The sequence below is a fragment of the Python bivittatus genome, unplaced genomic scaffold (assembly GCF_059951505.1).
Source record: "Python bivittatus isolate LINGU-HERP-01145 unplaced genomic scaffold, Pbiv_v1 ctg000700_np1212, whole genome shotgun sequence".
Classification (NCBI taxonomy): Eukaryota; Metazoa; Chordata; class Lepidosauria; order Squamata; family Pythonidae; genus Python; species Python bivittatus.
Window position 1 is genome coordinate 53,245,083 of NW_028277098.1, and position 26,044 is coordinate 53,271,126.

At 37.0% G+C, this 26,044-nt stretch overlaps 2 protein-coding genes across 7 annotated transcripts in view; one reads left to right on the forward strand and one right to left on the reverse strand.

The window, feature by feature from the left end:
• The first annotated feature begins 136 nt into the window (after positions 1–136).
• SLC16A4 (solute carrier family 16 member 4) lies at positions 137–23,966 on the forward strand. The gene is made up of 8 exons (XM_007431064.4): positions 137–3,683; positions 8,361–8,493; positions 9,818–9,961; positions 11,456–11,617; positions 12,606–13,172; positions 14,787–14,998; positions 19,547–19,640; positions 23,830–23,966. Exons 1-8 carry the CDS (start codon positions 3,546–3,548, stop codon positions 23,952–23,954), a joined length of 1,575 nt encoding a protein of 524 aa, XP_007431126.1. The 5' UTR covers positions 137–3,545; the 3' UTR covers positions 23,955–23,966.
• RBM15 (RNA binding motif protein 15) overlaps positions 13,633–26,044 on the reverse strand; it is a 31,083-nt gene continuing 18,671 nt past the window's right edge. Inside the window, exons 3-6 of one of the 6 annotated variants that reach the window (XM_088154152.1) lie at positions 25,993–26,023; positions 24,467–24,527; positions 23,828–23,922; positions 13,633–21,502 (exon numbers count right to left, since the gene is read on the reverse strand). The gene's annotated coding sequence lies outside the window, so the exon portion shown is untranslated. Of the gene's footprint in view, positions 26,024–26,044 lie in introns of all 6 variants that reach the window. The other 5 variants (XM_088154151.1, XM_088154150.1, XM_088154153.1 and 2 more) reach the window with 5 other exon arrangements.

Genomic DNA, 26,044 nt, shown 5'->3' on the forward strand with positions numbered 1-26,044 from the left:
TTCTTGTCCTAAATTTTAAGATGTCTGTCAGTTTGCATCCTTATACTTAGAGGAAAGTTCATCAGTGTTAAACCTAGGGTCATAATTCAATCAACAAGCTTTGGGGCTGGTTCTGGTTGTTAGAACAAAAGCAAATTACCAAGAAAATAGAGCAAGGATACTGTATGGTATATGGTTTTTTGTTTTTTTTTAAAGGATTACTTTTTACCTAAGTGAAAGCTACATAAATGTTTTCAGCTACTCTCTCAAAATTCTGATGCTTCAAAATAAAATACTTAACTGTGGGAGGTTGAAACAAATGTGGCTGGTACCCTTAGTTTCCTTCCTCCACAAAATATTTATTTGGCATTGTGAGAATCTTTACTTGACTATTTACTTGTACTATTTAAAAAAAAAAAAAGGAAATGGAGATAGAATCTGGTGGCAAAGGATTATTAGAGCTGGAAACAGTAAAAACCATGTTTTCACAATAGAAAAAGATTATTAGAGCCAGAAACATGAAATACCATGTCTTCACAATAAGCTACTTAGGGTACTGAACTATGATTTACTGAAATCGACTTCACTGGCTAGATTAGAAGTTGAGCCACAAATTAGCCACATTTTAATACGTTCCACAAATTCAGCTACTTGGTAAATGCACATTACTAGGATGGGTATGATGTGCACAGGAGAAAGGCTGGAAGGCTTAACAAATTTACTGTATAAGCTGCAGAACAGGTTTTGCTATCATAATCCTGGGTTAGTAGTTTCCTAAGGAAAGAAGTAAGCTTTTTGGTTAGCCCTTCACTGTTCAATGTTAAGAGTATAGTAAAGTGGCTCCTTGAAAAGTCCAAATAATAAAGGAATACGAAAGAGAAAAATTGTAAAACTAAACATTTCATTTCACTGGGTTGCTTCCCTGTGTGGTTTGGGGAAATAAGCTCCTTACGTGGATGACCTTCAGCTGCATGTAGGGTAAATGTGACCCTACTGGTCCTGCTGCTAAGTCTTCCATCAGACCCAAAAATGGTAAAGGAAGCTCTAGTTAATGCAGTCCTTATTCAGGTGTGTGAAAATGTAAGGGCTGAAATTGAGGATGAGATACACACACACTGGCTCTGTCCCTTGCTCAATTCAACTTCCTCATATTCAGCTGGGAGATGTTCAGAAGAGTTGTACTTGCATATGGGCAGAGCTCTCTGCTGAATCCAAGATAAACTATGTCCCTTCAGACTCCCCCCCCCCCAATATAAATTTGGAGGTGGAGACAATTTCTCTTCAGACCTTCTCCTCCCCCCCATCAATATAGGAAAGCCTTAAAGGGGCTTTGAATGGGATACTGAAATATGCCCTTGCTCCCTTGCCTTTTAACCTTTAAATCATAATTGTAAATAATAGTAAAACCATCCAAGATTGTGGGCAAAACAGGTAAGACCGTTTTTTGGACTGTGAGACTGACAGTTCAAATGTTGACGCAGCTGGCAACACGTGGATGACTACAAATTTCTTCAGCTCTGTTTCAAATGCCAGCCAGGGATATGATTGCCTGAGCTGGGGGATTAGACATTCTTCCATAGACAAAGAAAACCTGGTTTGTGCTTTGGTAACTTCTGGATGAGGACTCTGTGCTTTGGACATTTAGATGAAGCTGCCTAAAGTGTTAAGAGTTACTTGCTGCAGTACACGCATTGGCGCTGTGGTTAAGGGGCTTCATCAGAAGGGTTAAAGGGCTTCTGCAGAAAGGAGAAAATAATTCAAAGCGATTAACACAATTACTAACTACAGCACCAAAACACTGTTTACAGTGTAGCATTACTATTGTCTTGATTTGTGCATTTACACCAAAAATAAAATATCATCCAACCAATCCTTGGCTCTGGTGCAGTATGATATCTGCACTCCAAGAGAATATCCTAAATCCAAATCACTGAAGTTTCTTTTGAAACGGCATCAAATATTCTTGAAAATGGGAACAATTTACTGGGCCGCTTGAAAACAGGTTGTTATTCTTGCTAATGTATTAAATGAAGGAAAGTTAAACTACCTTCTTTACAAGTCTGTACTAGGGGTTTTGTGTTGCCATTTCCAAAACTTTTTATATACACTTATCAGCAAGAAAAGGTAAAGAGTGAAAACTTCCTTAGACAGAAAGATTAGCTTCTAATCTAATCCCCACCCATGCTGGCTGAGGAATTCTGGGAGTTGAAGTCCACACATCTTAAAGTTGCCAAGTTTGAAAAACACTGGGTTAGTCTAATTAGTTTTAGAGCAATGTAATTTAAAGGGCTGCAGCTGATAAAAATAGCCAACTATCAGGACACTAATGGCTTTTGATTATCCAAATGTAAATCTGCAGAGTATTATTTTAAAAGTATATTGAGACCACTGAAATAAAAGAAAGTGCAATATCATGGTCTTGGATGGTCATTTTGTTTTCACCATTTTCTCAAAAACAAGTGATTTGTCACTCCAAAGAACTGGTATTCAGCCTGAAACACACTTCTCTCTTTGAAGCTGAATTAAAAGGGCAGGGCATAATTGACAGCAGGAAACTGGTTTAAACTGCTGGAGTTATCTACAGAATAGTTTACTGACTACACTTCGGTGGGGTAGATTTGTAAGTTTAACCGAAAAATGAATATAAATAAAATGCGTAGCCTTCACTGAAGCCTTTTGATGGGGCAGGCTTCTAACAAAGAGGACTACTAGGAAGTCCTGTTACACATTTTGTAACAGATGTAAGCTCATCCATTAGTAGCAGTTTTGCATATTTGATTGCATGTCAAGGTTAACTTTTAAAGTAGTTCCCTTTAATTTTTTTTTTTTTAATGAAAAAAATGTCCTTAAAAATTACAAGCTGGAAAGTTAAACATCCCATCGTTGCTGGTTGGAAAAATAGATCAAAGTAGGTTTTGTTTTTTTGGGTTTTTTTATATAAACCTTCACTTTAATTTCGTTGTTGCTGGGGGAAGATTACACTGGGGGAAGATGAAGAAGAGAAAGAGGAGACTGTGGCCAGGCTCCTCCCTCTGTCCCTCGCTGACCAAAACTGCTTCCAGAGAGCTGGCAAACTAAGCTGAACTGAATGGCATGGCTGAGAAGGGAGCAAAGGGAGCAAACAGAGAGGAAGCAGCAACAGGTTTTGCAAATACCAACACACCACAAGAAACAGCTTTGGGCAGTTTCCATCAGACTCTGGTCTGCTTGTCAGGACCCTTATTTTAAAAATCCAGGGGCTACAGAATAACTTATTTTTAATTATTAGCAAGCCTACTTCAGAGGCCTATCGTTTTTACCTTTTACTCAAAAGCATTGGCGAGGGGACCATCAAGCTACAGTAGAGCCAGTATTTGCTAGTACAAAAATCATTCTGTCTCAGCAGACGGGGTGAGGGGGAGAAACCTAAAAGGATAGCAATTAAAGTTCCATCTTGGTCATATGTTTCATCCTTTAAAAACATTTGGTTAATGGTTAAATTGAAAGCCTGCAGCACATATTAAAGCAATCGTGTTGACACATTCTGAGAGGCAGCCTGGCCTGGTTATTACTTTACATTTCTGATAATGTCAACGGCAGTGACTGCCTGGAGTTCAAAAAAGGATGGAGAATCTGCTGAAAGTGATAAAAACAGCGAAGGTCCCCATAGCACAGCAGTTCCTGACGGAGGATGGGGCTGGCTGATCGTCCTCAACTTTTTTCTGGTAAGTGAGAAGTGGATACTCTACAGGGCATGGTTTGGTGTTGCTTGAAACTCATGACAATTACAAAGGGCACTTGATTTTATCCTGCCTGTAGAAATGTAAAATACTGAGGAAGAATGGAGAGTTTTTCTCTGTTTAGATGGCCTGTAACATGCTCTCTGGCCATCTAAATCTACATAAGAACTTCAGGAATGGTAAGAATTGTTAGCTCTGCTTTGGTAAGAACTTATCAAAAGTTTGCAGATTTTTTAACAGAATGGAAAGCATCAGAGAATAAAAATTGTGGCACAACAGCCATATGCTAGCATCTTTCAAGGGCTGGTTTCTTTTGAGTTATTACTACAAACTTAATTACTGAACTATTGGCTGGAATTGTATGTTGCGCTTAGCTATAATGTGATTTGATTTTAGCATTTAGTCAGCCATTTTGGCTTATTTAACACACTATGGTTGAGTAAATCATGGCATAGCATGATGTGTGAATCCATAACATTATATTAGAGTTCCTGCTGCCTGTAGTAATAAGTAGTCTATGTTACTCTGCAGGACATGCTAAACATGGACTGTGTAGAAGTTACATCTAACTTTTGGTGGTGAATGTGGGTTTCTCACAATCAGGTACACCTCTCCAGATCATGCTGAAAGTAACATCAGGAAGACTAGAGGCTCTCTATTCCTACTGTAAGGAAAAGTAACATCTGGCTAATTCTGACATTCTTTATATGCTTTTGGTTGTGTGCTACAGTTCCCTAGAGTAAGGGAAATAGTTATCACAAACTGCTCTTACATTTTCCTCTTTGTTATGCAGCTGTATTTTAAGATTATGCCTAAAATGTAGAATGATACAACAATTCATATTTGCAAGTACCTATTATAGAGATATTCTTGTCAAGAAACTGTGTAGTTTCTTGAAATAGTATTTTGTAGTTGAAGATATACAGAACAGTAGCAAAAACATAGGAAGAACTCACAGAGGAAAATTTTATCGAGCAAATTACATGAATGCCAAACAGTCTATTTCTAATTACTTTTTCATGTAATTATCAAACTCTAGAAAAGGTGGCTAGATTTACCCTCCCTAGAATCACACAGTTGGAAGGCTAATGAAAAATGATTGCTGATGCAGAAGAAAGCCACATTCGTTGCTTCCTAGCATTTATATGGCTGCCCAAACTAATTTGACTCTGGGCAATGTACAAAAATTCAACTATAAATACCCCCACCCCACAAGGCAACACATTAAAATGGGGACCTGACTAAAATGTACTGCAATTCAACACTTGGGACTCTACTCATCACCATTCAATTATTTCTTCATCAAAATAGAACATAATCTATCCTCCTAGCATTTCATCTTTGAATCCCACTATATCATTGTTGCCCTTCTGTAATATTTATTTATATACCACCTCAGTCCAATCCGACTATAAGCAGTTTACAACATATATAATCAAGATGATATTTAATAAAAGAACTAAAACTTATATTGGAGGCTCCAGAATCAATCTCAAAAGGCCTTTAAAGTTAAGTCTTTAAAGCTTTCTGGAAGGCCATAAGAATGAGGACCCTCCTTACCCCAGAAAGTTAATTGTTCCAAAGCCTAAAGAGGATGCCTACCTTTAGGCTCCCCATCATATCTCCTGGTAGTGGGGACTGTTCTCTGGCAGTCTGGGTCAAGTAGGCAGATTTGATTGGAGAAAAGCAGTCTCTTTAGATATTCAGCCTTCAACCCATTCAGGGCTTTAAAGGTAGTGACCAACACCTTGAATTGGACACATACTGACAGCTAATACAACTTTTGCAGCAACCGTGTAATATGGCAGTATCAAGACTGACTAGTAAGTATGTGGGCCACTGCATTTTAGATCAACTAACATTTCTGGATGCTCTTCAAGGACAGTCACATATAGCATTTATAATAATGTAGAGATGACAAGGGGATGAGTGACTGTCCTTAGTGCATCCTTGCAGGTAGAGCCACAACTAGCAGTCCAGCCAGAGCGGAGCAAAGCCTCTCCAAGCCATGGCTGCCATCTACTCTTTTATCAGGAGCTCTAAATCAGGAGAACCCTGATATTGTGAGCCTGTTTTCTGAGGGAGCACAACTTCATCAAGAGTCAAAGATGGTAGAATCCTGGCATCAGTAGGCTTCTGAGTGAACACCTTGCTTGAATATAACCGTTTGACTGCCTCCAAGCACTGGATCAGGACAGCTACTGCATCTCCTATTTGGCCCAAGGTGGAGATATACAATTAGGTATCATCAACATTCCTCATACCTCACTTTGAACTAAGAGATGACCTTCCCCAGAGGCTTGATGTAGATGTTTAATAGGACAGGGGAGAGGATACCCTGTGGTATATCAGTTGTGTCTGTGATCTGTACCAGGTTAAGAAAAACCCTAATATGAAGCATCCACTCCCCCATTGTCACCACCAACCAGACTCATCCACCCTAGAAGAGTGCCAATTCCAAGCTTTCACAGGTGATTCAAAAGGATACTGTGATCAACAGCATTGAGGGGTGCTGGTAGGCTTCATCAAAAAGCCCAAATCCCTTGTGAGATATATTAGAGAAATGGGAGAAAAGCAGAAAGCTGTGTAAGAGTGAAAGAGAAAAGTGCGGGGAAGGGCAGAGAAAAGTATGCAGCATACTTAAAATTCAGTGTAAAGGGAGAAGTGCATTATAGCATTTCCCCCACAAACCCAATGGCAATTTTGATAGAAATGGCATTGGTTAGCGAGCTAATCCCAAATGTCAAAACTGAATAGTTCCATTTAATTCTGAATAGTTTTTAAAAGAATAGAAATGATCATTGCACAGTCTGCACTCTGTGTCACTATAATGTGGTTTTTTTGTAGCAAGGGAAATGTTGCTCTTCAGAATTTTACTAGAAACAGAGAGCTGCTAGACAATGCCAGGAAAAGGCTAGGCTGTATAGGTTTGGTGAGTTATTGAGTTGGAGGTTGATTTAACTGTAAAACGGAAGCCAAAAATCACAGTCCTCTTTTCTTCTGTCATGATCTTGTTTCTTAGGATATTTTTTAATGGCCAACCTTATCCTATGGTGACAATAGCATGGCTAGGCCCAGCCCTCCCAATGTCACCCCCAGTGCATAGGCCATGTGCCTTCCTCCTATTAGGAGTGAAACTGAAAATGTGCTGCCCTGCTATTGTGGGCCCTCCACCAGTGACACTGCCCACAACTGGGTCAATTCCAGAGCAAGCTAAATGATCTACTCAGCCCATCTCATTTGCTGTCTGCCATGCCTGGAGAGGGAGAGAAAGGCAGAGTAGGCATTATTTGAGAGTGTGAATAGGATGTAGACAGAGGTGATCCAGTTGACACTGGATATTTGGACTTTCAAACAGCTTCTGAAAAAAAACCCTCACCAAAGAATCTGAAGTAAGCTTGGTTCTTATAAGTTAAGACGACAGGTATTCAAGGATATTAACTGACTAAAAGATATTAACTGGCTAAACAGAAGGTGGTAATGTATGATGCAAAGATACTACTTTTAGAAATAAGAGGGCCCTCCTGGTAATGGATTTTGCTGTCATTTTGTGTGTGTGTGTAGTTGAAATGGAGCCAATGTCTACAACAGTTGTACAGAAGCATAAAGGACAGAAAGCAAGAAAAAGCATTTCAGAAATGAAAATGTTTTCTTTCTGTAGAGTTTAAAACAAAACTACAGGAAGTTCCTGGCTTACACAACCTTATTTGGGCAATTCCAGCATTCTGTAAGGCAGACCAAAATTATGACTACCATTTTCATACAGGTGTGCAACATATGATTTCATGTGTGCAAAAATTGCTTTACACAAGGGTTCCTCCAATAGAGCCCTGGCATAAAGCAGGAATTGCCCATGCAGGTAGTCCTCATTTAGCAACCACAATAGGTGCTGGCAATTTGGTCGTTAAGTGAAGTGGTCTCTAAGTGAAACCGCGACTGTGCTTATATTACTTCAGCTTTTTGCTTTACAGACCTGTGAAGGTCATAAATGCAAGGATTCATCACAAAGGTTTTTTTTCATCACCATAACTGCAAATGGTCGCTAAACAAGGCAGTCGCTAAATGAGGACTAGTTATAGTTAATGTTTATAATGTGTATCCAATACTTCTTCCAGATACATATTTACTTTTTAGCTCAGGTTCTGAAGGCATTCCATTTTTGAATACATAGCTTTGCACTATCATTGTGTCTGAATTCATCTCCCAGTGATCTTGGCCAAACCTGGACTGCTCAGCCTAATCTTTATCACAGTCTTGTATGACAACTTTGCGCTATTTCCTTCCATCCTCTGTTCAACATCACAAAATTCTGTGAGGTCTGAGAGGTCATAGGTCAACCAAGGTAATCCAATAAATTTCAATTTATGTTTTGAAAATACTCCATATCACCATTATTTTAGCCACTCAAACACAATAGGTTTCAAAATATTCATGACAAAAATACAAGCTTTCAGCAAAGGTCACTCCTTCCTCTTTCCTCAAGCCACTCTTTTGTTCTTAGATGAAATACTAGCTAGACTTTTGGGCTCTGCTGATATGCCAGTGTGATGCCTACTTTCATCCTGTGATCATTTAAAGATAACACTGCAGCGTTCTGCAATGAAGCAGCAGTTAATACTCCATTTTACATTTCAATTAATATGATACTGATAACTTTTGTAGGTCAATGTATTTGTGCTGGGAACAGTGAAAAACTTTGCCATTTTATTTGTGGCTTTTCAAGAAGATATCGGTGGCTCTTCTGAACATGTCAGCTGGATTGGCTCCATTATGTCCTCACTTCGATTCCTAGCAGGTTAGTATAATCTATGGGTTTAAATGCATGCTTAAAGGAGTTTGGTTCAACTGGGCTGAGATTATATCAAATGGTATTGAATATACTGATCTTAAGACCTTCTAGGGAATTTATAGATGAATTATCTCCATGCAGCTATCCTAAACACATCTGCAAGTTTGTGGGTAAATAAAGTAGATGAAGCAAACAGTGCAGAAATCAGTATTTAACATACAAACTTCAGTATTTCTTGCCTCTACGCTGCAGGATGTTCTTGATATTTTTTTCCTTCAAAGCCAGTGTGATGGGGGTACTACTGTTGGAATTGAATTAGGATCACCTGAATGAAAATCTCGTGGCCACCAAAGGGCTACCTTGAGCCAGTTGCTATCTGCTGCATGGAACTGTTGTAGGGATGGGGGGGTGGATGGCCAGCAAGTATCCCTGGCGCTCTGCTCAGCTGGTGGTACCAACAGCTAAAAGGAGACATTGATCCTGGAAACACTCAAGTCAGCACAAAGCTGCTGTTTTGGCGGAGGCTCAATAAGGCAAGTGCAAGAGGCTTTGCTGACAACTCCAGCCTGTTAGCGGACTTACTAAATAGCTCCATGAATTGTTGGATAAAGATACTTTTCTGCAGGAATAGGCAGCAAAAGTAGCCTTGTGCACTACAAAGCCTGTTGTTCTGCTGCCCCAGGAGATAAGGAGCTTCAGCAGGCCCTGGCTTTAGCCAGTGCAGCCAGATGGTCAGTTGCTCTCTAAAGCACTAGAACACATTGATTCTCATCTTCAATGGGACCCGACTATCTCTGTGCTCTCCTTTAGTGTCCACCAGCCCACCCTTTACTTTCCCAATGGTATTTCGCTTTCAGATGAAATTAAAATGATGGAGAGGATAGTAAATTCAATTTATTTTAAAAGGGGGGAAGTATAAGGCCAGTTCATGATTGGTATCCAATTTGTGAACAGTCTTGCCCCCAAAGCACTTAATCAGAACGCCAAATATGCTTGCAAAGACACCCACCTAGCCCAAACCACCTACCTGTACCTGTGAGTTAAAACTATTTTCCAATGTGCTTTTAGTCATTTGCCAATTTTGTTTACTGACCATAACTCACTCTTTACAGGTCTCATCTGTAGCTTCCATAAATTAAGCTCTTTATGAAAACAAGAAAGTTTGAGTTTTATTGTACACGTCAACAGTGCAAGTTTAATAAATAAAAATATGAAGCTTGGTAATTCCCTAAAGCTCAAATATTTTCCCCTCAGTGTTTTCCCTTCCCAGAAATGGTATCATCTATTTCTCAAGCTAGTATAATGCCAATTTCCATCTGCTCTGTTTCAGCCCCTCTGGTAACTATGGTGTGTGGAGTGCTAGGGGAACGGAAATCGGCATTGTTAGGGGCTCTCCTGGTTGGTGCTGGCTGTCTTATTAGCACACTGGCCACAAGCATCCCCTTCCTTTGGGTCTCTCTGGGACTCCTAACCGGTAAGTGTACCCTGTCGGTATATTTAATAAGAAGTCTGCCGCAGAAACTTTCTAGCAATTGTAATTACATAGGAAGATAATTTGTGTCACCTGCTCCTTGTCCAATGCTGGATTTTCTGGGCAGTTTCATAAAGCTGTTCCCTACCGAAGAGAATTATCATCTCTTTGGACTGGCAGTGCTGCAAAACAGAAACGGAAAGAAGCTCAATGCAATACAGAAAAGGAAAGCCTTGATTTAATGGACTGTTAGGAGGGAAGGGGTATCTGTTAAATGGTGAAAGAGATTTTTCGAGCCCAACAACACGCTTGGCTTTGTGCCTCCTGCAGGCCATCAAGGAGAGGCAGAAAGAGAAAGGGGGCAATACCAAATTCCCATCTTCCCTGACATGTTTCTGCCTGAAATTTGGCCAATACCTGGATCCAAAAGATTTTCCAAGCTGCTTAATTGATATTGTTAAATGGAGTGTTTACTGCAGTTAACTTTTTAAGTCAATATTCTGTCCTTAAGCAATTAAGGATACTTAAGGCAGTGGTGTCCAATTCCTTCCTTCTTGCATTATCTTTCCGGGGAGTGGGGATGGATAATTGCTTACCTGAAGCAAGGCAAGAGAGTGCTCTAGGGCAGGGTTCCTCAACCTTGGCAACTTTAAGACGGGTGGACTTCAACTCCCAGAATTCCCCGGGTTGAAGTCCACCCGTCTTAAAGTTGCCAAGGTTGAGGAACCCTGCTCTAAGGTACTTCTTCATTGTTCTTAAAACTTTTAAGAGTTCTTGATTAAATTAAATGCTTGTATTGGAGACAGATACAAAGATAAAATACCATAAAAGCTTTTCTTATATTGCCATTTTTAGAAATATATTCCTACCTTTACTTCACTTCATATTTAGGAAGCTGGTCAGACTATTTATCCACATTGTGATATTATATAAGATGGTATGAGGCTGACTCTGCTAAGGCAATGGTTAGCCAGGCTTTCAAGGTTTCCATTTCTGCTATATGTCCCTTATTCTAGAGAACCTTAAGTCCTTGACATACTAACATATTCTATCACTGAATCATGGTCCCTATATATTACTTCAACAACTGAGTTGCTCCTTTGCTATGTGACAAAATCATTTGAAATTAAAGATTACTGTATTCAAAATAAGTTTACCAAACCTCAAGCTAGAGATCTGTCTGTGGCTATTAGTAAGGAATTCTGGAATGCAACACTACCAATCAACAATCCAATTTTTTTTTTTTTTTTGCTTCCAACAGTATCATTTGAAGTAATTATTTATTTTGTTATGGGCCAAAAAAAAAAAAAAAGGCAAAGGCCAAAATACAATTGCTTTTGAATGGCAAAGCTAAGAACTGTCCATCTGGAAGCACTGTGTATTTGTGCTATTCACTACTTGAAATCACGAACGGCTCTGCTTTAATTAAATGAAATAAAAAGAACACATTTCTACACAAGATTCTGCTCCTGCTCACTATGTGTTTTCTTTCTTTAGGGCTGGGTTTTTCTCTCTTATATCAGATAGGTGCTGTCATGATTGTTAAGTACTTCAGGAGATACCTGGCTCTAGCCAATGCAATTGGCCGCTCAGGGATGGGGCTGAGTGTTGTGCTAACACCATTTGTTCAACTCCTGATAGAAACGTACGGTTGGCGAGGTTGGTAGTTGTCACTTTCTACACTTCATTTTAACTTAGCTTGTGATGTATTTTTCTATTTGTTCAAAACACTAAACGTCAATTATTACAAGTTGTTTCTTCAAACTGTTAATCAATACGTGAAAGTAAGTTGATGTTAAACCTAACAACGTAGTCAAATAATAACTGAATTCTCATTCTCTTTCAGTCATTCAATTTCCCCTCAGTGATATAAATGAAATGAGAAATCTGCTTTAAAATATCTTGATTTTGATAGAAAAGGCAGGATACATAGTGCTTTAGATTTTCTATTTTAATTACTCTGATTTTCATAAAGGACAATTTTAGGAAGAGTTACAGGAACTTAATTATTTTCTTCATGTGTCACATCAGAGGGCATCATGGGAAATAAATACTACCAAAGTAGCATTTTAGAGAGAAAAACAGAGGTTCGTTTTAAACAGCTAGAAAATGTTTTTCTTTTCTTTTAAATTTCACTTAGTATAAACATAAAATTACTACTGGCCCAGAGTGTTCATCAGTGTTATAGGGAGGGACATCCCTGAAAGATGGACAATCTCTGAGGACTGTCAGAATGCATCATCATCATCATCATCATCATCATCACCATCTTCCCTCAGTGAGGCATTACCTTGACATGGTTGTGGGGCTTATGTGCTCCAAGGAGGATGAGAGCTATGCCAGAGGTGGTGGTGATGGTTATTATTATTATTATGTTGAAGGGACATTTACCATTATTCACTACTAATGGTATTCCTTTTTGTCTTTTTCTTTTAACAAGAACAACAGTTTTGACATTATTTCAAGCAATGCTGGAACTACATTCCATGCAGCATGGGGAATAAGAAGATTGTTGGATACTGCTTGAAAATTACCAAAATAAGTAGCCCTGCTAAGTGGAGGGAAGAAATATTTATCCATGTGCTAATTAGTTCTGTGACCCTTACAATGTGATTTTAAAAACATTAATCTTTTCCCATTCATTTAGGTTTCCTACTGATATATGGCGGCATAATGTTGAACCTTGTACCTTCTAGCCTGCTACTACGGCCAATTCGTAAGAAGAAAACTAGAGACGTAGGTCCTAGAAGTGAAGGCCACCAAATAGCTGCACTAAATATGTTTCCAGAGACTTTCAAAGGTAGCCTAGATAAAATCTACACCAGAGAATTGAACATACTGGATCCTCACAGTCAAGAATGTGCTAAATTAGACAACCTACAACAGACTGATAACGTACACTTAGCTCCAATTAACTACAAGTTTTCTGAAATGCCACAGAATAGTTGTGTGGATACCTACAAGAACGATGATCAAACTGGTGATGAAAGCTGCATCCCATTAAATGAGGAAGGAAAATCCAGGGTGCAGCCTTTTATCCAGAAGCAATGCCATCTTGTTGTTTCTCACCTGAAAAATCCCTTCTTCTTTATTTTCACATGGTCTTTTCTCTTCAGTCAGCTTGCCTATTTTATCCCAACTTTCCATCTTGCAGCCAGAGCCAAAACATTGGGTATTGACCCAATGGATACTGCTTACATCATATTAGTAGCTGGTAAGAAAAATCTCAAACTTTTAAAATGTTTCTTGTAAGTTGCCAGCATTAGCAATCAATACAAATCACTGAGATTAAAAACTAGTTACATAAGGTGCATTACGAGATTCATAATTGTTTATAGCTTAAAAGTCAACTCAAAAGAAATCAAGGCTTGTATTGATTAACAGTTCAACATCAAACCTTTAACTGCATTATCTCAGAGGAATTCTGCAATGAGTAAGAAACTGCAAGCTAACATTGGAAAAAAATCTTATAGAAATGTGGTTGTGCTGTAACTATTAAGACCTTTTCTTTGTTTCAAAGGAATACTTCTATAATTATGTATAGTTTTGGAAATCCATCTTAACAACAACAAAAGATGTTCTTAAATTTTTATTAGCATTAAAAAAATTGGCTCAGTACAATCTGCTTCCATCTTTATTACATATTTTTCTTGAGAAATAAGAAATAAACTTCATTAGTTAAAATGATTTTATTAAAATTATTCATTTTCAATTTAAATCAACTCTTTAAATTTTGACTGGAAAACATTGATGCAGAATAGGGATTAAGAAACTGAGGTGTCAGGGCCAAATCCAGAACCATCCAACAAGGAATATTTCCCCTTACTTACACCTGCTAATGGATATTCTTAAGGCAAAAGGGAGCAGGGGAAATTACTAATAGGCAATTTGGGGGACAGGGAAAGTAAGAGTTATAATCTTGATCCTAAACTCCAATTTCATTTAACAAAGCATCTTGCCATAAAATTACTGACCAAAGATAATGAATAAGGGTATAATTTAAACATAAAATAGAATGTCCAGAATTCTCAGATATGTATATATCAGATAGAACAAAACTTCAGCTGCATGTACCTACAAAAACAAAAATGTAGTATTCAACATTCATATCATTAAATGTACTGGGCTTCAGCCAACCTAGAGTTGAAGAAAAGAAAAGGAAAAAAAAAACAGACTTCTAATAGTCAGTGAAAAGTCTTTCAATATAGCACCCAGGAGTTTTCCATACAATATACTGGACAATTTTTGAGACATGTGGGGGAGTGAGGGTCACCAGAATTTGGGAACTGGACTTTAATAATGATGGAATTGAAAGCACGAATGGATAGAAGACTTACCACTCAGACAGGCAATCTGACAAATGAGACCAAAGCAAAGCAGTGTGGGCCTCTAACAGCAATTCTAAAACCAGTATGAAAAAGAATATGCTAAATTGCCAGAGCAATTATTTTTATCTTTCAAATTTTGCAGGTTATTTTTTGCTTCACATGAATTAGAACAATCTAGTTATCCTCAGTCTTGGGGTTACAATTAAAATAATTCCTTTATAAATATTTAGCATATGGTTCCTTGCGGTGTTTTGCAGTCTGATTTTTTTCTGTTTATTAATGTTTTAATTAAAATAATACAAAATAAATTTCAAAATAATACAAAAGTCTGACACTGGGACATAGATATTATTGCTAGGTATATTTGTGTCCACAGGTGCTACATTGCTGTCTTAGGCTTTCGAAATTTACAAAGTATCAGTTCCTTCCTTTTGACCCTTATACAGCATCTAAAGAGGTTTTGTTTCAGAATTCACTTTTTTTTTCCTGCTTTCTTTTAGGGATAGTAGAGACAGTCAGCCTACTGCTCTCTGGCTGGATTGCTCATCAAAACTGGACCAAGACGTATAATTACCATAAAACATACCTCATTCTTTGCGGGTTCACTAACCTGCTGTGTCCTCTGGCTACAACCTTCCCATTACTTATGAGTTATTCTGTCACCTTTGCCATTTTCAGTGGTGGATATCTTGCACTGCTGTTTCCTGTGCTGGTAAGTGGAAAAAAGTAATTGAATAATCAAAAGATTAGAACAGTAGCACTTTACACTTCCAACTGATGATTCCCTAGAAGAAATAGAATCTGTAGGGCCATCTTTTAAAAAGCACAGCAGAGCCAGAATTTTCATTTGCTTCAATTCAGAGAATGTTAGAGAACTGGAGAATTACATGTTTCAGGTCCAGTTAGACACATGAAATTAAGAGACAGAGAAAGAACTACACAGATACACTGAAAATGTATTTTACTGATCCTAATCTATTCTAAGTTAATGACTCTTCTGTAGAAGCACTGATCTGTACTATCTCAGGGCCAATATTTATATTACATTATTGTTACTTTGAGAGCCAGTTTGGTGGAGTGGTTAAGGTTAGAAACTGGGAAACTCTGAGTTCCAATCTTGCCTTGGCTACAAGCCAGCTTGTATTCAGGCAGTCGCCGGGAGTCAACATTGACTCGAAGGCATAAAAAAAAAGAAGCTATTTTTAAAATATTTAACTTAGCCACTAGGTTTTAAAAGAAAAAGCAGCTCCAGACTGAAGACCTGCTATTGCTATTTCTTCAAACTATTTACTCATTTACCATATTTGCATCCCCATAACCTGATTGTAATCCTCTCCACCCCACTCACAATATCTCACATCAGTGTACAGAAAGCAAAACCTGTATGGCATCTGCGTATTAGTGATGAAGCTAAAGATGCAGTTTTTGTCTGCAGCGTTACAGAAGTGAATGGTCACTGCTACCTTTCAGGATTTTTTTTTTTTTTTTAACTTCTCAGCCTAACCAAAAAGTCCTGGTATTCCCAAGTGGTCATCCTTACAAATACTAACTAGGCTATCTGCTTAGCTTCTGTGATCAGCCAAGATTGGTTAGGTCCTGCAACTTGCTAAGGTATATCTGTGATACCTCAGTCCAAATCTGTTGCTCACTTTTCTGTTTTTAAAATGTGTACAATACCATGTGTATAAAACATGACACACAGAGAGCAATTCTGAAGCTGTTTTCTTCCATATGCACATTTCTGCATTTATATTTCCATTCACCTGTAACTTTTTTAAGGACTTTGCTTTTTGCAGGCTTAAGCTTGCTAGCAAAGAGTTTTAAGAAATCACACATAAAATAGGTGGATTAAATTCTTAATTGCAAATAGTGTGCATAAAGGCAAACAGTTGCAGACCGTAATAAATCATCAAGAAGGTCTGGGAGTTATTGCAGCAGTATGGACTAGAATCTACCTGCAAAGAAGATTTTAGGGGGTGTGAATGGAGATTTTGGGATAGACTGAATATATCACGCTCATCATCCTCCCATCTCAAAACCTGCAGACAAGCAGTACACCATAACTTATATGGTAAGATTAACTTTTTTGACACAAGAAGTACCAACACTTTGGTACACTTATTTTACTTTTACACAAGCAGACAAACCAGTGCAAACACTGTTATGAATTAATTGTGATAGGTTATATGTACATTAACCAGTCTCAAGATATTAAAGACATGGGGGCACTTATCACTGAATATAAATTATTTTTAATATGCCGATATTACTATGCTTGACAATTATGTAATGTCATTATCAAAGCTTGCTGAAGTTATATAGCAATATGGTTTATATTCTGGTCATGCTATTAACTAGAACAAGTCTAATTTGTTGCCTTTGGAATCAACTATAACTACACATTATTGGAGATTAGGATGAACACAGATTCTATAAAATACCCGGGTTTACATATTGCTTAAGTTAATTACAGTATGTTGAATTAAATATGTCTAAGTGTATAGATGTAATTTCAGTGGGTATATCTAGAGGTAAAAACTCTCATTTAGTCTTTTGGGTAAAATTATTAAAATGAATACTGCATCAAGATTAATGTATATTCTAATACATTAATCCAATGCTAATTTCCATTAGGTGCTTCATAGAGGTAGATTAATGAGAAATATTTTTGTTGTTGTTCAGTCATTAAATCATGTCTGACTCTTCGTGACTCCATGAACCATATCACGCCAGGCCTTCCTGTCCTTCACTGCCTCCCGGAGTGAGCTCAATTTCATGTTCATTGCTTCGGTGATGCTATCTAACCATCTCATCCTCTGCCGTCCCCTTTTCTTTTTGCCTTCAATCTTTCCCAGCATCAGGGTCTTTTCCAAAGAGTCCTCTCTTCGCATTAGGTGGCCAAAGTATCTGAGCCTGAGCTTCAGTATCAATCATTCCAATGAGCAGTCAGGGTTGATTTCCTTTAGGATTGACTAGTTTGACCTTCTAGCAGTCCAAGGGACTCCTAAGTCTTCTCCAGCACCACAATTCAAAAGCATCAGTTCTTCGGCGCTCAGCCTTCCTTATGGTCCAGCTCTCACAGCCATACATTGCTATTGGAGAGAAATATTTATGGAAGGCTAAAATATATTTGCCCAAATTGTGGTTAATTTATCAGAATAGTGGCTTTAATCTACCTGATTTTCAACACCGCTCAGTCACACACGAAATGGGCAACTATATAGGTTTGATAAATAAATTAAAAAAAAAAAAAACCTATATCACTGGCCTTTTATCTTAATATCTACAGTATACTTTTGTGGAATGAGACTTACTATTACTTTCTTCTAGAAAGCAAAGATATAACACCTTTGAAATTCAGGCAGGTGTTAGTATACAAAGTCAGGGGCTTCATTTCCTGCTTTGAAAGCTGCTAGGCATACAGTATTTGGCTATTAATAGATAAGCAGCTACAGCATGATCGCAAATTGCATGTCAGGTTGACATTGTTGTATAGCTCAAATCTGAAAATAGCAGAGAGGAAGTTGTTTTGGAATGCTTGGGCTAACAAGGGATGAATACTTTAAATCAGTTGATTTTTCGTGGCTATTTTAAAGCTTTTGAGAGATTGTCTTTTGAGTTCAATTTGCATTCAATATATACTTGGTAGTATATACAACTGAAATGTGTATTAATTAACAGTATCACCTGGATGCTTTAGCAGCCTGCAAGGCAACTGAAGTTTTAGCTTCTTTAAGAGATGTTGCTCTTGAACTGAAATCAACAATTCACTTTTATAAGGTATTAAAATATATTTGATCTGTGGCAAAAAGAAATGGTATATCCAATTTCAGAAAATCAATGGGTCTAGATATTAAAAATGTGAAACATACTTATGATTTAAAAATGAAACTAATTCCTCAGAAAATATTATTTTGAGTCTATTGGATTCCTCAAAGAATGTTTAAAAAGGGAGAGACATTAGACTTTTAATGTTGGCAATGTAAGAAATTTGAAGGTTCTTTAACTCGTATAATTTGGTTTTGCTCTGTTACCGTTTTGTTATTATTTTATTAAAATTAATATCTATATTAATACAAGAGCTTGGCTTTATCAAGCTTCGGATACAACAAAAATGATAATCTTATATAATTGGAAAGGCACTCTCCTGATTTTAAGGTATGGATCCAAGATAGGAGTTTAGTATCTATTTTTTGGAAAAATTTTGTGCTCTAAAAATGAGATGATGACATGGTCCAGAGTTAATGTTAAGTTTAATGATTGAATTACTTTCATATACTTATATACTATTACTATAATACTTATAGTGATTTCATATACTTATATACCTATTATATGGATTTTGGGGGGCTTTTTTCTTTTTACATTTAGTTCATTTAATCATAATAATATATTTAGTTATTTTTCTTCAATGTATTATCATTATTCAGTGTAGATGTTTCTTTGTATTTTACAATTTTAACAATCAATTAAAAATCAGTGAAAAATTCACTGAAATATAGTACATTTTGTATTTCCTTCCCTGTTTATGAATTAAACAGTGACTTAGAAATATGCAGTAGGTGACTATTTTTGCGAGTTAAACCACTGATCCTCCTGCCTCCGCAACTGTCTAAATTGGCGGCTTTATAAGGTTTCAGAAAGGAATCTTTTCCAGTCCTGTCTGAAGATGTTGGAAAACCAGTGTAAGGCCTTTTGCATACAAAGCGTCGGTGCCGTTACTAATAAATGGCCCCCAATTTTGCATTTATCACCCTACTATAAATGATACTGATAAAAAGAAAGCTTCTTTCCCCTAAATTAAAAAGCAAGACAAAAAAGGGTCTATTATTTCTTCAAAGCAGAAGCCATTGTTTAAAAGGCAGTCTACGGTAGAGATATTTTTTAAAGACAATCTTAATTTGGCAAGCTTAACTCAAACTTAATACAAATACAGCTAAACATACAAAAATACCATCAAATGCAAGATGTATATATTTGCAGTACAACGTGCTTCAACTTGGTTTTGCCTCTAGTACTGACCTGGGGAAAATGCAATATTGGAAGCGTAGGAAACAGTGTAAGAGTGGATTTTTGCCCTGGCCAGGGCTCACTAACTCCTATCCAGTTATATCAAAAGCCTGCCCCACCAATTATGGCACAAATTTGTCACTAACAGGTTAGCTATTACAGATAAAAATGGGTAACAATATTTGATCAATGTGTTTGCCATTATCACTGTAACATAAGAAGAAATAATAAATACTGGTTCCTTTAACAGGTAAATCTTGTAGGTGCAGACAGATTTCACAGTGCCTTGGGTCTTGCTTCATTCATTGCTGGGCTTGGAGTCATTGTTGGACCTCCTATAGCAGGTAACACAATTATCATTTTCTTTCCTTGAAAGAATAATTCCTCTCTGTCAAAAACAAACCTGAGAGAAAAACTAAGAGGCACCGTACACTTCACCGTATTTTTCTTTCAAAATACAAACTATAATTTGACATATATCCATTTACATTTAGGAAAAAGGAATTATTTCTTCAACCCTGCCAAAAGTGTAAACAAAGAGAAAACAAAACAACCTATTACCCATGTCACAATTTTGCAGTTAGTATTGCATTTCATATTTAAATATTCTTCTATTCTTTCCCTCATTTCATCTCCCTTAAATCTGCTTCTTGGTAAAAAGCAGAGATTTCTTTCTCTGTTTATAAAATGCCACGTATGCTGACAGTGCTATGTAAAGAACAATTGCAAAATGTTCACAACTACTACAGACAAGAAATCATTACCTACCTTATTTCTTCACTGCTCAATCCCCTCTTGTACTAAAATTATCTTTTCTTACATTATGATTTCCTTTTAAATTTTTGGGTAACAGAAATCAGAGCATTATTCCTTTCTAGTGCTACAAGACTACCTCCTTGTAGGTCCAGATGAGTGGCTTAGTTCTCAAAAGACACCCGTGGTTTATAGCCTACACAACAGCAAAAATGTATCATAAATATCTATCAGCCAAACAGATGCATCACTGAAATTATGAAAAAGAAGTTGAAAATCCAAGAAAACTAGGCAAGACAATTTTAGCTTCTATTTTTGTAGGTTAAAGATAAGACTTCTCAGTGTTCTATAACATTCAAGCCATAAAGATTGACTGTAAAAGGCTGTGAAACTCTGTGACTGTTACAACAAATAAGGCTGCGCAAAGCCTCTGAAGGAGGTTCTGCAGCTGCTTTACAATTGGCAGAGAGGTGCTTCCACACACACCTTTCAAACCCTCTGCATAGCCCTAGCAGATAATAATTTGAATATAAAATATCTTGTCATTTCTTAATTATAAAGAAACCAGTCATGTGGTGCTACAGGCAATGCCTTTTTTTTATAAAGGCAGCAATGGAGGTAGCTATTGTTCACCTCAGATATCCTCTAGGAAAGCTGTTGACAAGTGGAATATGAATAAATAGTAAAAATAAAGATGCTACAGTGCCACATATTAACTAAGTATAAGCTATATGCTGTATCAGCAAGGCCAAGTTGTTTACTCTTATTCGGTGGGGGGGTATATGAAGTGTGTGTAAAGTACTTTTGTATGAATACAAAACAGATCCCATTTACTAAGCTAATGTTTTCTTCCCTGCAATGCCACACTGGCAGTTTCACTGCCTACTAACTAAAGATTTTCATCCTAGCCCAGTTTAAGTTTAGTTACATTTATCTAGTTTAGACAGAATATAGGATTGAAATACAATCCTTCTTCATATTCCTGCAACTGAATTAGGAACTCACATTTCATTTGAGATGACATGATCTATATGTTAAGGGAATTAATTAAAATAATTATTTAGAACTATTGTAATAGAAGCTCATAACTAATGGTGCAGATTAACATGATGGACATGTTCATAGCCCATTCTAACCAACCATGTAAAGAAAGCAACAATAGTAAAATTTACTTTAGCCCCAGTAAGGAAAATAAGGAAAGGATGCAAGCTTTGATAAAGCCAATGTCAGCTGATAAGGAAAAGGGGAGATAACATTTATTGAAATAGATCAGGAATAGAAAATTAACCAGAGAAACCTAGTACCTTTGGGATAGAAGTGCAGAAAGAGGACAGGGAAATTGCACAGGTTCTACCTGGAATCTTTGCATCAGTCTTCATTGTGAAAGAAGTTAATGAGGAACCCACACCTGAAGTATATTTTAGGGAATAGGGCAGGAAGTGCATCTGAAGAGCTGTGTCAAATAGAGAAAATGTAAGAGGTTTTAAAGCTAGCTAACAAATTAACAACAAACACAATGACATACTTAGAGTTCCTGAAGAACTTCTAGTAAATTTTCATCCGTTTTAACATTTATATCTAGCTGTTTATTAGCACTTCCTTAGCAGCTAGCAACAAAAATGGTAAACCCACAGCACTGATCTTTTCTTGGGTATGGTAAAGCTGTCAAAGTGGACACTCAGAAGTGCTAGTGAGACAGGCTTCAGTTCCAGAAGACATTCATTGTAAAGCTTCTATGTGATTTATAATTCAAATTGTATTCATGCACCTATCTGCATAACTGGGATTAATATTATATTGGATGTGGATGACATCAAATGATTCAAGTTGGTGAAACCCAAAGCAGAACTGCAAAAAATGAATGAACAACGAAGTACATGGTTATATATTTTGAGCCAACAAAACCTAAATTCCTGGAGTAGTAGAGGCTTAATTTTCAGAAAACTAGAAAAAAAGATTTTCACTTGAGATAAACATTTCATTACAGTATGCAGTAGAAGTAAAACATGAACATAGCACTGGGTTTATTAGGAAAAGAACTGAAAACAAAATGGCAAGTACTGTTTTTAAATAATTCTGTATGTAACATCATTTGGTAAATTTGGGCACATTTCAGAAGGTATTTCATAGCCCTGAAATGTACAGAAAAGAGTCGATGAAATAATCAGAAATGTGATCACTTCCATATAAACCATGTTAAGGCATTCGATACTTAAAAAAAAAAGAATAGGATCAGAATTTCATATGTACATTTGGTAAGTGTGCACCTTTTTTCTAACATTTGGGCTCACTCAGTGCAACTTATCTGCTGTAGATTTAAATGAGAAAAAAAAGAAGCATAGTTTAAAGCACAAAATAGCCAAATTAACAAGCAGAGGGTTACATTTATAGCCAAATTCAGTTTTGAATCTGCCTTTTTATCAAAAGCAGGTAGGCATTAAGCCTTGAGGGATAAAAGGAATTTGTTCAGACATTTCTGGGGATTATGGGGGAGGACTGTTTCCCGAATGTAGGAAGCATGTACATGGCTATTATTTTAATCAAGAGCCCTAGTCTGACAAGAATCTTGTGTTCCCCTAGTAATCCAGTTCATGCATGCAACACATAGAAGTACCACATCAGTGTGAATCCGTAGGAGCGGATTTTTAGGCAGGACCCTATTCCAGCGTGCCTGAAATTTGAGCCATAGTATTTCAACGTGGGAAGAAGCCCCCTGGTGGTAAATTTTAATAGTTTGCCAGAGCAAGCAAATCCTATCCACAGCATAATTGCTACGGGATCATGGAGATTTATTCCCAAGTAACTGTGTGTACACCAATGGGCTCTCACACAATAAGAGATCACTGTTCTATAAATGTTAGGGGTGGGGTAATAATGCATTACTTCTATGAATTTATGCAATTTTTCAAAAGAAACGAAGTCATTTTTTGCCCATTTCCAAAACTGTTAATATTTAAAGTCTGTGAAGCATCATATTAAAGAATATAACCAGCATTCATTCTATGTAGGTCTTTAGAGCAATATGCAGTGATGTCAGATTGCAAATATATTACATAAAAACCACCAAAGTTAAAATGTCCTTATGTGTATATATAAGAGCATTTGGCCTGAATACAAGACTGTATGTATTGTCGAAGGCTTTCACGGCCGGCATACGATGGCTGGTGTGGGTCTTCCGGGCTGTGTGGCCGTGTTCTGGAAGTTTTGTTTCCTAACTTTTCGCCAGCACCTGTTAGGAAACAAAACTTCCAGAACACAGCCACACAGCCTGGAAGACCCACACTAGCCCACAAGACTGTATCTTTGGCATCAGGCAGACATACTTAAGGAAAGTCTTCCATAGCTCAGCACCACTGCAAAAAAACCCCTTGTTTGCTGTTGAACAGTGTATCTCTTATAAAGAATATACTCGAAGGTGGGCTTCAGTAGCAGACCCTAAAATACAGACAGATTGAGCAAGCAGAAAAATTAACAAACTAGTGAAAGAAAAACCAAAACAATTATTATTTAATAAACATGGCATGAAGAAACATTAAAAGAATAAAACATATTTACCTTGGAAGAAGGTATGAGCCCCTGCAATTTAAACCAATTAAGGTGGCCAAATACATGAAGCATAATCTTTCCTTATTGCCAGTTAGGCTAGATGATGCAAACACTGTATTGTCAAGGTACCTACATTGTTTGTAAAAGTGTTGCATTAGTAGTGATAGGAAATGACAATTAGACCAAATGAGTGAGAATGATGTAATAACCAAATCCTGCTATTCTTACTTACAGGTTGGCTGTATGATTACACACAGACATATTCATGTTCCTTCATTTTGGCTGGTATATGTTTCCTTGTTTCATCCATTTCATTATTCCTGGAGCCTTTAGCCCAAAAATGGAGACAAAAAAGTTGAACCCACTATTTAAGCAGACAAGATTGTGCAACTTTCCAAAGCCTGATCTTGTAGAAGTTATAAATTTTCTACAATAAACAAATTACAGGACAGTCATCCAAGGTATTTTTTGAAAGTATTGAATATTAATATTCTGTGTGCCTGTAAACTATGCTGTGATTATATATTTCTGTTTCACTGGATATGGTCAAGTAGAAGCTGGTCAGCCATTTGTTATGGATGCTTTAATTTGATTCCTGCAAAGACCAAGGAGTCTGAATGCTATGGTCAAAATGGCCTCTTTGAATTGTTCTTTTCATTTAGCAAAGTAAGTATTTTTGAGATTTTAAGTTAGTCTGAAAATTATTGGAGTTATCATCCAAAACAAATGGGAAGGCTTACTTAGACATTTCTTCTCAGATCTTGATGGCTCCTTGATCAATATCCCAAAATAGAGGAAGGGAGATGCAGGTTTAAGTATAACATCAACTATAGAAACTCACATGGTGTCACTCTTTCTCAGTCTAACCTACCTCTCAGGAATGTTGTGGGGATAAAATGAAGAGCTATCTTCATGTAAGTTGCCTGAAGCTCCTGGAGAAATAGCAGGATAAAATTCTAACTATCAGTAATATGAACAGTTTATTTATATTAGCAGATCATAACTTTTCATTTAAAAATAAGCAAAAGAAAAAAGAAAATACCATCCCTTGGTAGCCAAATATAACTATATTCTGAGAATTTGGACAAGATAACATCTTTGCTGTTTTTCTTCATACCACCTCCTAGAAAGCTCCCTCCCCATAATGTCAGACCAAATAAGGCAGCAAGTTTCGTAATTCATCAGTTATCAGATTTAATACACTGAGGTTTCTATTGCACATAAGAGAAAGGTTTGAGAACAGAAGTCATTTTCACTCCTTTCATATCTTACACCAGTCTTTTCCAAACTGATGCCTTCTGGAAATGTCAGATTATGAATTCCTTATTTCCAACTAACATAGGTAGGAATTACAATCCAACATCCACAAGGCACCATGTTGGGAGGCCTATGGGAGCTGTAATCCAATACATCTGGAAAGTGTGAAACTGGAGAAAGCTAGGAATATCAATATCTACCAGAGCTAGAAAAATCAATTGGCATATGACTTTATGTCCAGCAGGGAATATTCACCCAAAAGTCCAAAGAAAACCTTAGAATTATCTCGTGAATGTGATTAGCTTACATTTTTACAAAGTTTATACAATAGCTCTGCACTGCTTCAGGTCTGAAAATCATAGTGGTTTGCTACATGTATATGTGTGTATCTTCTCCAATTTCCTAATGTATGTGACGTAAGATACTTATATGTTTGTTTGGGTGGAATGGACTAAGGCTCAGTTACGGAGATATGTACTTTACATCTGCCAGCTTCAGATATAAAAAGAATCAGATCATAGATGATAGGAAATACCTGCGCCTTATGCAACTTGGATTACCATTACCAATTGTAGCTAACCAGTATTTGACAACCTGGTGTTCTCAAATGTATTGGTCTGGAATTCCCAGGCTAGCACAGCCACTGGCTATATAGTTGGAAGTTCAACAAAGGTCCAGGGCTAGAAAAACAGAATAGTCTGATCTAAGATGAACCAGTTCTATCCACTATTATTGTTATTCAAAGACAATTGCCTAAACTAGGCAGAACATTATAGACTACATAAATGCATGCTTCTAAATAAGAAGTATGGAGCATGTGAAATAGGCTTCTACTTAGTGAACAGAGCTTTTTCATACTGAACCAGCATTTAGTTAATTCTTGCATAACAGATTTTTAATTAAATCCTGTGTAATGTTATGCCCTTTTCATACTTACTCTTGCTGTGAAAATTCTAGAAAGAAGTGCCAAGTTGATGACACCTAGATTTTCTATTTGTGTACTTAATGCTTCCCATTGAAATGTGATGCACAGTTGTTTTCTTATATCATTTGTGCTTTGTTTGCTTGGTTGGTTGGTTGCAATTACCAACTTCCTAGCATTGAGAATGAACTCATTGACCAATACAAAAAGATACTTACACTCTAGCAGGTAGCAATCTCGTTGCTGCAACTGCAAGTGAGAACAGTAGAA